The sequence below is a fragment of the Prosopis cineraria genome, unplaced genomic scaffold (assembly GCF_029017545.1).
Source record: "Prosopis cineraria cultivar Desert tree isolate PC_DT_omini unplaced genomic scaffold, ASM2901754v1 PC1, whole genome shotgun sequence".
In the NCBI taxonomy this organism is placed as follows: Eukaryota; Viridiplantae; Streptophyta; class Magnoliopsida; order Fabales; family Fabaceae; genus Prosopis; species Prosopis cineraria.
In genome coordinates, this window is record NW_026555332.1 from 3,790,815 (window position 1) to 3,806,739 (window position 15,925).

Consider the following 15,925-nt stretch of genomic DNA (forward strand, 5'->3'; position numbering starts at 1 on the left):
AAAATCGAGAGAGGTGATAACTTCATCAAATTTCAGATACCATTGCCTAGAGGCTTGTTTCAGACCATAGATGGATCTCTTTAATCTGCACACTAGATGTTCTTTACCGGATTCAACAAAACCATCAGGTTGTGTCATGTAGACTTCTTCATACAAATCGCCATTCAAGAACGCAGTCTTGACATCCATCTGGTGAAGATTAAGATCAAGCTGTGCAACTAAAGCCATTACCACTCTAAAAGCATCTTTGGTGGATATCGGAGAGAAGGTTTCTGTGTAATCAATACCTTCTTTCTGGTTGTAGCCTTTAGCTACAAGTCTGGCTTTATATCTATCAATTTCACCCTTAGCTCCTCGTTTTGTTTTAAAGACCCACTTGCAACCCACTGGTTTAAACCCCTTTGGTAGCTCTACAAGCTCCTATACGTGATTGCGGTACATAGAGGCAATTTCTTCACTCATAGCCTCCAACCATTCAGAAGAATGCGAGCTAGAAATAGCCTCCTGGTAACACATTGGGTCTAAGCTATCAATAGCATCTGAATCAAATTCCTGCAAATATACCATGTAATCATCTGGAATAGCAGACCTGCGAACCCTTTGGACCGTCTCGGTTCAACAACTATGTCCCTATCACCCTCTAAAGGTGGTTCATCTTGAGCTTCATTCTGATCCACGGCATTATTTCTGTCAACATGAGGAGTTGTCAAGATAGGCATAGGCAAAATGCTACTTTCGTCATGCAAGGTAATATGCCTAAGCACAGATCTCCCACTGTCTAAGGCATCTTCAAAGAAGTAAGCTCGGTCAGATTCAATACCCTAGTAGTGTGATTTGGACAATAGAATCTGTACCCACGAGATCCGATGCAATAGCCAATAAAGAAACCATCAACAGTTTTAGCATCAAGCTTCATCTGTTGTGGATTGTAAGGTTTTACCTATGCTTTACAACCCCAAACTCGCATATGCTTCAGTGGAGGAGTCCTTCCAAAATACAACTCATATGGAGTCTTTGGAACTGACTTGCTAGGAACTTGATTCAAAATATAAACAGTAGTTTTGAGTGCATCACCCCACAAGAATTCTGGCAGTGAGGAGTGACTGATCATGCTCCTAACCATATCCATGAGAGTACGATTCCGCCTTTCTACAACCCCATTTTGCTGTGGGGTGCCAGATATAGTATACTGAGCTTCAATGCCATGCTCTTGAAGGTACAAAGCAAATGGCCCAGGGTTCCTGCCAGTCTCAGTATATCTCCTATAAAATTCTCCTCTTCTATCAGATCTCACACACTTGATCAACTTGCCAGATTTCAATTCGACTGCTGCTTTAAAAGTTTTGAATGTGTAACATCCCAATATAAATTTTAATAGTTAATTTGGGTCGATAGAAATTTAAAAAAAATAATTTAAAAAAAAATAATATTATTAAATTATTATTATAATAATAAAAAAAAAGGTGTAAAAACAAGAAAGAAAGGAAGAAAACGTGAACGCAGCCGCCGCCTCAACAGTAAAATATAATAATAATAAAAAGAAGAAGAAGAAAGAAAGAAGAGAGAGAAAAGAATAAAAAAAAATGTGTGGGACCCACTGAATTTTTATAAAAACTTACCTTCCTTCATTTCCTCATTCATTCCTGCGCGCGAGCTGAGGCGGAGAGAACGCGAGTCACCGGTGCGAAATATCTAAATTTTTAAGGTAAGAGTTTTTAATAGGATATTTAGGGTGTGATTTTAAGCTTTTCAAGACTAAGTAAGTATTCTAAAATTTTTTCTTAGTCATCCTTTTTCTTTGGTTTCTGAGTTTGTAGTGGTAGAAAATTTAAGATCTGGAAGAGGGATGAATTTATGTTGAATAAATATGATTTTTGAGGTTGTCAGTAGTATAATAAATGTTCTAGAGTATAAATTTATTGATGATCTTTGAATCTGTGGCTTATGGATCAAATTCTAAACTAGATCTGAAAATATATGTTGATTTATTGAGGTTTAGATGATTATTTAGGATGAGAAATGAATTATTATTGCTATAAGATTATGATTCTAAGCTAGAGACTTAATTTTTAATTTTTGGGTATTTTAGGTACGAATTTATGAAATAAAAAGAAAATTTTGATAATAAAAATTAGTTTAGAAGTTGATTTTTAGATTATTAATGTTTATTGATAATTAAAAGAGGAGTTAAAAATTTTACTTAATAGTATTGACTCTAGATTTGTATTAAGATTGAGATTAGGAATTATGTTATATTTTTAATTCTATTATTAGAATTATTTTATTAGTTTCAAAAATTGAAACTAATATTTATAAATAATATGTTATTTGTAGATTGTATTACTGGTGAAGATTGTGGTGAGAGAGAAATTTTAAGGAATAATTTATTGAAAAAGCCACAAAGTAACCATGCTTTTAATTTGTGATTAGTGTTACTTCATGTTAATTGGGTGATTATTGAGAAAATTATGAATTTTGTAATATTGTATAATTGTGCAATATTATTATGAATTTGTTTAATTATTGTGGGAGGTGTTGGGAGACTTGCTATTATTGTTGTATTTATGTGCCACGTGGTACGCCCCTATTGGAGCTCAATAGGTGGCTTGTAAGGGCTCGGGCTAATCTACCTTTGGCCGGGTAATTTAGCACCGAGTGAGGGCTACGGCTCGAGGTTAATGGAGGGATATAAGGATGGTTGTTTGTGTGTATTGTAATATTTCTTATATTTGTTGGAATTATATTATTTTTAATTCTCACTTAGTAAGCACACACTTAACTGTTTGTATACACTATCATAAATTGGCTTTGGTTACTGGGACTTTTGAGTCTCATTATGTGGTTAACAATTTTCAGGAGAAGAGCCACGAGTGACACGTGGAGGAGTCCCAGAGGCTTAGTGGTATAGATCCACTGTCTCTTTTGGGTATTTAATTTATGATTTATAATGTGTTATATTGCCAATATTAGAACTTTTTTATGTTTATTGTCAATTATATGAATATATAAATGTAATCATGCCTTTCAAACTATTTCTATTTTTGGTACAATTTGGATGACTGTAATTTTAATATTTGGTTTACTTTGGATTGGTTAAAATGGCATGATTATAAGGCCAAATAACTGGCTTGTGTTGAAAATTGACTAAATTGCTTATTTTACTTGTTGGGAGTATAAGGATGGACAAATGTGATTTAGTTTACTTGTTGGGAGTATAAGGAGGGACAAATGTGATTTAGCCTAATGGCATGTGGGAGGTAAAAATTTATCTGAAATGTTATAGTGTGTAAGTTGAAGCCATTTATAAAATATTTTATATCGAAATTATTGATATAAAAATGTGTTGGGTGGCTGTAACCCAACTATGGTTGAGTTAAATTATTTAAAAAAAAAATTTTGGTGTGTTACAGAATGCATTAAGGGACTCGCCCTTTTCACGCAAGAGTTCAATCCATCCATGACGAGAGTAATCATCCGTGAAGGTGATGAAATATCTGAAACCACCCATAGCCGGAGGCGTGATAGGTCCACAGATATCAGTATGGATTAGGTCTAAAGTATTTTCAGACCTCTTTGCCCCTTTGGTTCTAGCTCTAGTAGGGAATTTTCCCTTTATACAGTCAACACAAGTCTCAAAATCTGAGAGATCAAGCTCTCGTAAGACACCTTGCTTGATCATGCGTTCCAATCTCTCTCTAGAAATATGACCCAAACGATGATGCCATAACATAGAGGAATTATCATTGGGCCTTTGACGTTTATGCCCAATAGCAGCATTGACATGAAGATTAGGAAGTTCAAGTGACCAATCATTCAATCGATATAAACCATATATCAAGGAAGCGACACCAACATTAATGGAATCAAAACAAATGTTAATTTTCCCATTTCCTTGGAAGAATGAATAGCCACAAATAATGCCGTGGATCAGAATGAAGCGACACCAACATTAATGGAATCAAAACAAATGTTAATTTTCCCATTTCCTTGAAAGAATGAATAGCCACAAATATCCAATGCAGAAGTTGAAATTAAATTCCTCTTCGCAGAAGGTACATAAACAACATTGTTCAAATGTAAAACATGACCAGAATTTAAATACAAAGAAATAGTTCCAATGCATTCAACCGATGCCTTGCTCCCTGCTATGCCAAAGACTGACCTCTGTGCCTCACTTGGAACCTTCTGGTTTCTTAGCCCCTGTGGAGAATTCACAACATGTACAGTGGCACCAGAATCCAGCCACCATGAGTCAAAGGAAGTTTCAATGGTGTTAGATTCAAAACAAACTAGAGCTAGAGGGGCAGTTTGAAGAGTTATACTTTCACTTTCTTGTTTGTTCTTCAATTTGAAGCAATTAGCTTTAATATGACTCGGTTTCTTGCAATAATTGCATAACCCTTTAAAGGGTTTCTTCCTCGACTTCTCACTCTTATCACCATCCTTCTTAAAGGTTGGATTATTAGGCTTTGGGGCATCATGCTTCTTCCCCTTTTTCTTATGTGACCCTCCAGATTTGCTGCTAGAGCCATGGGAAACATAGTTTATTGAGTGAGAGGAATTCTTCTTTATAGCTTCCTCTTCTTGAGTGACTATCGATATCATCTGGTCAACAGACCATTCAGCTTCTTGTGAGTTGTATGAAGTCCTCAAGAATGTGTACTCTGATGGCAGTGATTGAAGAACATGGTAAACCAAGGTGCTTTCACCCAAATCAATCCCATATGACTTAAGCTTGTTATAGTAATGAACAAGCTTCAGAATGTGCTCCCTGACACCAGAAACTTCGTCGTATCGAGTATTGTCAAGAAGTGACAGATAGTAGTTCTTTTGAGTCTTGTCAAGCTTCTTGTATTTGTTACCAATAGCTTTCAAGTACTCCACTGCAGTATCATTTTCAGGAATATTGTCCCTAATTCCCTTTTCAATTGTGTACTTAATGATCGCTAGACAGATCCGGTTGGACTCACTCCATTGTTTATGGAAGGCTATTTCAGAAGCACTAGACTCGGAAGAGAGATCCACAGGCTTGGGCTCTCTCAGAGCTAAATCTTTCTCAGAAATGGTCAAATACATATTGAGGGACTCTTTTCAGTCATCATAGTTAGTCACATTAAGAGCCTTCACAAAGGATAGTTGCGTAAAAGCAGAAACTGAAATCGCAAAACAGAAAATGGGAAATATTAATTATGCGTGCACAACATAATTATAAAACAGAATTCCCAACAAGCGATTATCAATTATGCAACTATAACCATGCACCAAGAAGGCTCATATACCATAAAGATTTAGCTCATACAAAAGTCCATACAAAATAATGCATTAAACATTTCCATACCTATAGGGTACAATAAATATCTAATACATTAAAGGAGTGCTATTAGCCTATTCTCAAAGCCAACCATCAAAATCACATTAATAATGTCACACCTATAGGGTATGTCCATTATCAATGCTACAGAATCCTACGTATCATCAATAATTTATAAAGTCACAAATTTTATGACTTTAGGACAAAACAAAATTATTTTAAAAGTCCTTAGGATCTTTTGGGAATTAGGAAACGAATCCAGGACTTAAGTGAAATTTTGAAAGGTAATCAGGGGCAAATAAGTAATTGAGGAAGATATTTGGGTCAAAATTGCAATTCTGAAAGTTAAGGGACTAAACTGTAATTTCTAGAAATATAGTGGGGCTAATTCGTAAATCTAAGGAATTATGGGCTAAAGGAGGTAATTTAAAAAAAACTGGGGCTGAAACGCAATTATCAATTTTTTTTTTAAAGCCAAGATCTGGGCCCATACGAAAATAGGCCCAGAACCATGGATCCGGTTCCTGACCCATTTCTGGGTCTTCCCCAGCCGCGAGCTGGGAACGAGGAAGGGGGGAGAGAGAGGCTGGCATGCATGGACTCCCAACCGTCGGAGAGGACAACGCCGTCGGGGGGCAGCTGTTGCAGAACCTGAAAAGAAGAACAAAAAAAAAGACACACGGCGACCGGCGGCAGCTGTTGCAAAACTGGAAAAAAAAATGCACGGCGACTACCCAGTGCCATGAACCAAGCAACAGATCTCGTGAAAAAAGGAATAGGAAGATGCCGCGATCCCTGTTCGACGATACGTGAACCACGAAGGGAGGAAATCGCCGACAAGCTCCTTTTTTTTTCGTGCTTTCATCATAAATATAACAGGATTTAAAAAAAATTCATATTCAAATCTTATATTCATACTCATTTTTCTGAATAATATGGATATAAGAAATTGTCGATATAAGATAAATCTCTATCAATATATGTCATTAGAAGAATTGAGATATATAAATTTAAAATTCGTTACCAAGGCTTTGATGCCACGTGTTGAATCTGAATATCTCAATTCATATGTATAATAAAATATAATAGAATAAAGTAATTCATGCGTACCTGAAGAATCCATGAGTGCTAGAGAAATCTTGATTACCTCGAGTATGGGCAGGTACACAACCCTCAAGTCCCCAGAGCCTTCAGAGAGTTCAGAGATAATGGAAGTAGAAGAAAATGAGTCGTGTGTTTGTGGTTACCGACTAATCGTCTTATATAGATCAGATCGGTAACCGCCTTATTAATATAATTAAATAATTATATTATCTATTATCTCTGACTCAGTCAGTTAAGAGATAGGAAATAACTGACAGCTACTGGGTTGTGGGTTGGGCCTCTGCCCATTGGGCTCACTTGTGTGGTCCACCTATCACGGTCCACACAAGATCATAAGGACCAATTTATTGGGCTTATTAATTAATGTTAATTCATAAATAATATTCCTACAAGAAGCACCTAAGCAAGCAACAACACTTGTTTGTATAAAACTCTTTAAGGAATACACCTCAAGCTCATCCTATAAGCTACTTTCATTTATTTCACTGGAATCAAGGAATGGCAAGTAGTAGATATGTTTTAAATTTAAAAACTATTCCAACTTTACTCCTATTAAAGAAAGAAAGAAATATAATATTTTTTAATACAAGATCACAGCATGAATCGTGAGAAAGATACAAAAATTAGGTCATCTTAAAATTCAAGATGATTATGCATCCTGTAGGTAGGTTAGTAAAAACAATAAGAGTAGAACTATCTTGAGGAGCTAGGTGTGCGAGCATATCGATGTGTTTGTTAGCTTCTATAAAGACGTGGTCAAAATTAATTGTCTAATCTTTCAAAGCAAACTCCCTGATTTTTTAAATATTTATCGCTCGAGGATAATGATCAAATAAGTTATGCTAGATTAGTGAAAGGGCTTCTATGGAAACAATGTGAACATTAATCTTTGTAAGTTTTGCATTCCAATAAATTTGAAGAACTTCTAGAATGCCCATTAGTTCAACTACAGTATTAGAGTGGTAGTTAAAATATTTTGAGAATCTCATAATCCAATTTCTTTTATCATTGCGAATGACTCCACCACAAGACGCCCCCCATTAGAGGTTACCTAACCGTCGATATCAACTCTGATCCACCCTGACTTCTGAAGGACCCCAACTAGCTTCAAATCTAATTTCGCCCTTATTTATAATATTTGCCCTTAATTGAAGCCTTGTATTATTGATAATTTGTTGAATGTTAGAAAAGACAATATCTTTATCATGATTATCTTCTCCGAAGTAAATCATCTTGCACCTCGGTGGTGTACGCCCTTCGTTAATTATGAAAGAGAAACACAACATTTGAAGAGTCATATAAAAACTTTAAATTAGGATTAAATTCTCCTTTTAATAATTTGTTGGCGGTAAAATTACACAATTTTAATTAATAACCCTTTGTGACTCATATTAAGAATTAAAAAAATTCTTTTAAAATGTATTTTATAATAAAGACTAAATGGAGTATCTTATTAGTAACGCCTAAAGCAATCCTTCCTCGAATACCTTTACCTACCCATAACCTTTACCTACCTATATCGTTGTAATTCATCACTGGCATCACAATAATGTTAAAACAAGTGCATGACAAAAGATGTACTCATCATGTTGTTTCTCTTGAATGGTTTTCCTTTTAATTAAGATTAAAATTATTGTCCATGAGCTGAGAACCCTTTGATGGCAAATGACAATGTCAAGTCTTGACTTTGAATGACTCTGCACCGACAAAAATCTCAATCATAGACTTATATTTAGAATTTAAATATTTTATTTGTAATTAAAATTCCTAAATATTATATATATATATATATATATATATATATTTTGCATGAGTTTAGGCATCTTGAGGTCATCTCTTTTAATGGCATACTTCTCATTGAGAATTTAATAATTAAAATATATTTAAGATTTGAACTCAAAACCTTTGGTTAAGAGAAATAAATTTCTTGCCAATTAATCCAAGCGCCTCAAGGTTGAATATGTAACTATCTTAATTGATATTTATAATTCATTGTGCAAAAAATTTTATCAGGATCTTAATTATAATTAATTAATCCTTTTAGCACTTATTTAGATATGAGATAATAAAAGGGTGTTAGGTTTTACCTTTTAAAGGGCAAAAGTCTAGTTTTAAAATCAATTTTTGATAGGTCACATTTGACCACGTTAGAGAAGTGTATAAATGTGCTGACTTCTTAGCTCACCGATTAACTTTTGATTCCTTTGATATCACAATTTTTTATGTCCTCCTGCATGATTGTAATAACCTCATAGTTTTAGACATGATTAGATCATAATATCTTTGCATGGCTTTGCCGTTGCCTTATAAATTAAAAAAAAAAATCAACTTTTGATACAAGTTTTCTGGGGTTTTACAAGCTTGTTCTAAAAATTCATTTCTTCAACTGGTCAAGTTGTTAGAAGTTACTTAGCCTTGGTTTTTGCTTTTGGCTTTTTTAGTTTTAAAGAATCTCTTTCTAACATATTCCGTATATTACCCATTCCTTCATATGAAATGTGTGTCAAAACAATTCTTAATTTAATAAACTGACTTGTTAAAAATTTTCTTTGCATATCCTCCAAGAGAAAATTCCAAGAAATAAGCAAGAGTTGATATTGGCATAACTGCACAAGTCAGCAGTTAATCATCATGTATTTTAATAATAAAGATTCTTGTTTTGTCTTTGAAATATGGCTAAGAGTCCTAGACTCTTTTTAAGTGTCAGATATTGTTCACAAATTTATAGTCTAATCTCAAGAGAAAAGTTCCTATCTTTCAGATAATGGTACTTGGTTTAACTGGGGAACGATTTGTCGTATTGATTTGTGATGTTCTTGCATTTTATTTCCGAAATTTTGGTATTCTTTGTGCATCTTATTTCAGGTCATTGAACAATTTTACCTCCATCTAGTGATGTATTGTGTCTTCCTTGACTCTTAAAATATTTGACCATATTTAAGGAAGTAAAATATTTTAGTATGCAATTCAAGTTGAACTTTCTGAGATTTGGCCATGTTTATATTGATTTTTTTTTAATTTCTCATGTTTGACTCACTACTTTTTAAGTACTTAAAATACGGATGTTGAATTTGTTTTACAATTCTTATGACTTTAATAAATTTAATCTGTTGTTTGTTTAATTTAATTTAGTTGTAAGTTAATTTTAGTAATTTTTTTTCAAAGTTTCAAGTTATTAACTTGTATAATTTTTATTAACAAATTACAAATAATAATGAGATAATTCTCATTTTCTTGGTAATAATATTTATTATATTATTTAATTATTTATTTTTTAATTATGCATTCTCCACCTTTTGGTTAAGATCAATTTTATGTTTTTTACTACAAAAACTAAGAACATACACAAAAATTTTTAATTTTTTATTCTTAATTTTCTTTTCATTTTTCATCATCAAATCTATTTTCTGTTTTTTTAAAAAATATAAATAAAAGGAAAGCGTCATTTAAGGACCGTGAAAGTAATTTAATATCAACTAATGATAAAAAAAACTAAAATATTACTGTAAGACTTGAGGAGTGATTTTAAAATAATTTTTGATGGGTAATGACTCTAAATATTTTCATGTATTTTTTAAAATTTTTGAGTTTAATTTGAAGTCATCTAATTAATTTTAAGAGAAAATGACACCGTTATTTGATAAAAATGAAAGAAAAGTGTTTTTAAATATGACAAGGGAGAATTGGTAGTGTTTTGTTAAAATGAATAGATTACTTAAGTTAAAATTTGCATTAATGATTTTATATTGTATATAAAGTAATCCAAATTAAAAGTCAAAGTGCTAAATGTAAGTAAAGATTGAAGATAAAAAAGGCAACATTTATGCTACAGCATATCTAAATTATGCTATAGCATAATTCATTAATAATATTAGTGGCAGTGGGGTCCACACCACAATATAACTTAATTATGCTGCAGCATAAGTGTTTTAGTTAATGAAAAGCACAATTTCATGAATAACTGATATTGTTTTTGCTCATAATTTTTCATCTTTACTTGTTTGTCTTCTAAAGCTCCAAGCTAATCAAGGAAAAGGAAAAAAACACCATGGATGAGGTGGAGGAGCTTGGGTTTCATGGAAGATTAATAATTTTCATCTAAAATTACTTTAATTAAGCTTTTCTTCTCTTTATTTTTTTCATTTTGATGTATTCTCTATTTAGTTTTGAAATTTTCAGACTTATGTGTGACTAAATCTCTTAGACCTAGAGTAACGATGAACCTATTAATGGATTTGATTCGTTTTTACCCATTAATTAAATTTAATGTTGATTTTGGTTTTTCAATCTTGTACTTTAATGTCTATTTGATGTTTACTAAAAATTAAATGTGATTTTGGGTGTTGGGATTTTTTCTTGACAAAAAAAAATCTCATTTAGACCATTGAATTGAGTAATATGTGATTAAATTTTATTTAATTTATAATTAGGATAGACATACACCGAATTATCTCATATAATCATTATAAAGTGTTCTTGGTTTAGGTTGTCTCTTAGATAATTGTGTTAGAAATAACATAATTAATTTAATAGAGAGTTGTTAGTGGATTGAAAAACCCTAATAGCTATTAAAACTCTTGATTAATAAAATTAACTTTAAAATTAATTAATTGGGCTAAAACGGAGTCTAAAAACTTAATAGGGAATTAGTGACTCCATGTTACTTTTCACTCAAGTGGTTGTTGGATTTAAGCTTTTCATTGTGTTTTTATTAAATTTAATTTTAAGTTTGGTTGATTAATCAATTTCAATTAGTTTTGCTTAACATAAACAAAAATGAGAATTTTAGTGCCTAATCACTATTTTACTTGATTTCTTATGAGATCGACCTTTACGTACTGATATATTACATTTTGACTTGTATACTTGCAGTGATATATTTTGTGTGCATCCATAAGAAAAGACTATAATACTCGTTCTTTTCTTCTTTTAAAAAACTTGTCAACTAGCAAATAATATCTTATTAAATATGAATGGATACTTGTAATTAACAAATGATTACTTATGAAAATATAATTTATACTTATCCGTTCCTACAACTAAGTTATTTCAAATTCTTGAACTTGTTAATTAGTAAATGGATGCTTATTAATTAATGAATGGCTACTTATTAAAACATCATCTACAATTGACTTTTTTCACAACTAAGTTCTTTCATATTATTGAACTTATCAATTAGTGAACAATTTATTGTTAAATGCCAATGTGTATTTGTCAATTAATGAATTGTTACTTATTGAAATATGATTTATAATTATCTCTTCACACAATTAAATTCTTTCAAATTCTTAAACTTGTTAATTAGCAAATGACTTTTTGTTAAATGCAAATGAGTACTCTTTCTGTTAAAAAATACAAGACATTCTTTTTGAGGGTTTAAGTGTTAATAAATATGAGACATTTTTAATGTTTTGAGGTGTAATTAATGTGCTTTTATCAAAAGTGTCTTTGATAAATAAGTCACTTTATATTTATTTTAAAATAAAACACCTTATTAAATATAGTAAAATATGAAAGAAATGATATTGTTAGAAGACAACTAACTAATTTATTGAAAATATGATTCGGTTAAAAATACTTTATATTTTTAAACAGAGAAAGTATTTGTTAATTCACATAAAACTACTTGTCAATTAAAAAAAAGATAAAAATATTATAATCTTTTTATTTAGAATTTAAAATTATTTTTAAATCAATTATTTATTTTTGCAATAATATTTTAAAATTTTTTAATCTTTTATTAATATTAAATACCTTTAATGGTCCATGAATGTTATTTTTTCGAAATTAAATAAGTTACTCGTAAAGTGTTTTTTTTTTTTTTAAAAAAATTTACAAGGGCAAGCCAAAGGGCAAGCCAAAGCTTGATAATTACAGCTAATTAGTCACTTGAGCATGAGCTTGATGATTGCAGCTAATTAGGCCACTTCCCATGCACAACCGCTCAGGCAATCCTGTTCTCCATCTCATGGCGGTGGCTTTCGCCACTTCCTTGCCTTCGAAAACTAAGCAGGTAATTAACTGATTATCCTCTCTGCTTCTATCTGGTTTGGTTTCTGAGTGTGAGTCTTCCTTGCTTCAATCTGAGGGAGATTGAGCCATGGTCTTCATTGTGCCGCCCAACCACAAAACTCTATCCCTCGATGTTGACCCGAAGACGACCTCCCTCCATGCCTTAAAGCTCGCTATCCAGCATATTTCCGACATACCCACATCCCGCCAACGTTTATTCCTTTCTCAGAGTCTCCGATTGCTCGGCAATAATGATTCTGTTCTTATCTCCGATCTCGGAATTCGACCTTACTCCACTTTAACTCTTCACGTTCCCTTACTTGGTGGCACTCAACCTCCCGTCCCTCCCAAACCTCGACTTGATTTCCTTAACTCCAAGCCTCCCCCTAATTATGTTGCTGGTCTTGGACGTGGGGCCACTGGATTCACCACCCGTTCTGATATAGGGCCTGCCCGTGCGGCCCCTGATCTACCCGATAGGTCGGCGACCACCATTGGAGGTGCTGCCCCTGCGGCTGGCAGGGGAGGGGGAAAGGGAGGTGAAGACGAGGAAGATGATGAAGGGGATGATAAAGGGTACGATGAGAATCAAAAGTTTGATGAGTTTGAAGGGAATGATGTGGGGTTGTTTGCTTCCGCTGAGTACGATGAGGATGATAAGGAGGCCGATGCTGTGTGGGAAGCCATTGACAAGAGAATGGATTCAAGGAGGAAGGATAGAAGAGAAGCAAGGTTGAAGCAGGAGATTGAGAAGTATCGGGCGTCCAACCCCAAGATTACTGAGCAGTTTGCGGATTTGAAACGTAAATTGTATACCATATCTGCACAAGAGTGGGATAGTATACCGGAGATTGGGGATTATTCTTTGAGGAATAAGAAGAAGAAATTCGAGAGTTTTGTCCCGGTGCCTGATACGCTTCTTGAGAAGGCGAGGCAGGAGCAAGAACATGTTACTGCATTGGATCCCAAGAGCCGAGCAGCTGGGGGTACCGAAACTCCATGGGCACAAACACCAGTTACAGATTTAACTGCGGTTGGTGAGGGTAGAGGCACTGTGTTGTCTTTGAAGTTGGATAGACTCTCAGATTCAGTTTCAGGGTTGACAGTTGTGGATCCGAAGGGGTATCTGACTGATCTTAAGAGTATGAAAATAACAAGTGATGCAGAAATTTCGGATATCAAGAAGGCTAGGTTGCTACTTAAGAGTGTTACACAGACAAATCCTAAACACCCTCCTGGTTGGATTGCTGCTGCAAGGTTGGAAGAAGTAGCTGGCAAGATTCAGGCAGCAAGGCAGTTGATTCAGAGAGGTTGTGAGGAGTGTCCCAAGAATGAAGATGTGTGGTTGGAGGCTTGTAGGCTGGCAAATCCAGAAGATGCCAAGGCTGTTATTGCTAAGGGTGTGAAATCGATCCCTAATTCGGTGAAGCTGTGGATGCAAGCTGCAAAATTGGAACATGATGATGTGAACAAGAGTAGGGTATTGAGGAAGGGGTTAGAGCACATTCCTGATTCTGTTAGGTTGTGGAAGGCAGTTGTGGAGCTTGCTAATGAAGAAGATGCAAGGCTCTTGCTTCACAGAGCTGTGGAATGTTGTCCATTGCATGTGGAATTGTGGCTAGCGCTTGCAAGGTTGGAAACTTATGATAATGCTAGGAAGGTTCTTAATAGGGCAAGAGAGAGGTTACCAAAGGAGCCAGCCATATGGATAACAGCTGCAAAGTTAGAAGAAGCTAATGGCAATACTTCCATGGTTGGTAAAATTATTGAAAGAGGTATAAGGGCTTTGCAAAGAGAAGGTTTGACTATTGATAGGGAAGCTTGGATGAAGGAAGCAGAGGCTGCAGAACGTGCAGGGTCAGTTGCAACTTGCCAGGCTATAATTCGAAATACAATTGCAATTGGAGTGGAAGAAGAAGATAGAAAGAGGACATGGGTTGCTGATGCGGAAGAGTGCAAGAAAAGGGGTTCTATTGAGACAGCGAGAGCTATATATGCTCATGCCCTTACTGTCTTCTTAACTAAGAAGAGCATATGGCTCAAAGCAGCTCAGCTTGAAAAAAGTCATGGAACCAGGGAATCCCTTGATGCTTTACTGCGCAAAGCAGTTACATACAGACCACAGGCTGAAGTTCTTTGGCTTATGGGTGCGAAAGAGAAATGGCTTGCTGGGGATGTGCCTGCAGCTCGTGCAATCCTCCAAGAAGCTTATGCTGCCATTCCCAATTCTGAGGAAATATGGTTGGCTGCTTTCAAGCTGGAATTTGAAAACCATGAACCTGAGAGAGCTAGAATGCTATTGGCCAAAGCTCGTGAGAGAGGAGGTACAGAAAGAGTATGGATGAAGTCTGCAATTGTTGAGAGAGAACTGGGAAATATTGATGAGGAAAGAAGGTTGTTAGATGAAGGGCTGAAGCTTTTCCCTTCATTCTTCAAGTTGTGGCTGATGCTTGGTCAGCTTGAGGAACGACTTGCTCAGGCTTCTAAACAGCATGAGAAGCATGAGGAACAACTTGAGCACTTAAAGGAAGCTAAGAAAATTTATGAGTCTGGACTCAAAAACTGTCCTAATTGTATTCCTCTATGGCTCTCTCTTGCGAAACTTGAAGAGGAGATGAATGGGCTGAGTAAAGCTCGTGCAGTTCTAACCATGGCTCGGAAGAAAAATCCTCAGAACCCTGAACTCTGGCTGGCTGCTGTTAGAGCAGAATTGAAGCATGGAAATAAGAAGGAAGCTGATATTTTGATGGCAAAAGCACTGCAAGAGTGTCCAAACAGTGGTATTTTGTGGGCAATGTCAATTGAGATGGTTCCTCGCCCCCAGCGTAAAAGTAAGAGTATGGATGCCCTCAAGAAATGTGATCATGATCCTCATGTCATAGCTGCTGTGGCAAAGTTATTCTGGCATGACAGGAAGGTGGACAAAGCTAGAACTTGGCTGAACAGGGCAGTGACTCTAGCACCTGATATTGGGGATTTCTGGGCATGGTACTACAAATTTGAACTTCAACATGGAACTGAAGAGAACCAGAAGGAAGCATTGAAAAGGTGTGTTGCTGCTGAACCAAAACATGGTGAGAAATGGCAGTCCATCGCGAAAGCAGTGGAGAACTCTCACCAGCCAACAGAAGCCATTTTAAAGAAAGTTGTGGTTTTACTTGGGAAGGAAGAGAATGCGGCTGAGAATGATACTAAACATTGAATAGCAGATTAGTTGCTTCATAGCTTCTGTTTCCAGAATCGTATTCTAGATTATGCAATGTAATGTGGCGTTTAATTGTGACCTCTGGCTGTATCTAATTTAATATTTGAGGCTGCAGCGAAAACTATATTGATGGCTTGATTCTAATATGATGGTAATTTTTCAATATGTACCCAGAAATTTTGTTGTTAAACGGGCATATTCTATTTCTTCCCATTCCCACATGCACGCGACTTTCTTTTGTTATTTATGAGAGTTCTTCTGGTTAAGATTAATATCGCTGAATTCAAAATTTT

The 15,925-nt window shown here is 34.8% G+C and overlaps 1 protein-coding gene across 1 annotated transcript; it reads left to right on the plus strand.

The window, feature by feature from the left end:
* The first annotated feature begins 12,331 nt into the window (after positions 1 to 12,331).
* Positions 12,332 to 15,801, plus strand: LOC129309937 (protein STABILIZED1-like). The gene has a single exon (XM_054951724.1). The coding sequence runs from the start codon at positions 12,516 to 12,518 to the stop codon at positions 15,627 to 15,629; it is 3,114 nt and encodes a 1,037-aa protein (XP_054807699.1). The 5' UTR covers positions 12,332 to 12,515; the 3' UTR covers positions 15,630 to 15,801.
* The last annotated feature ends 124 nt before the right edge of the window (positions 15,802 to 15,925 follow it).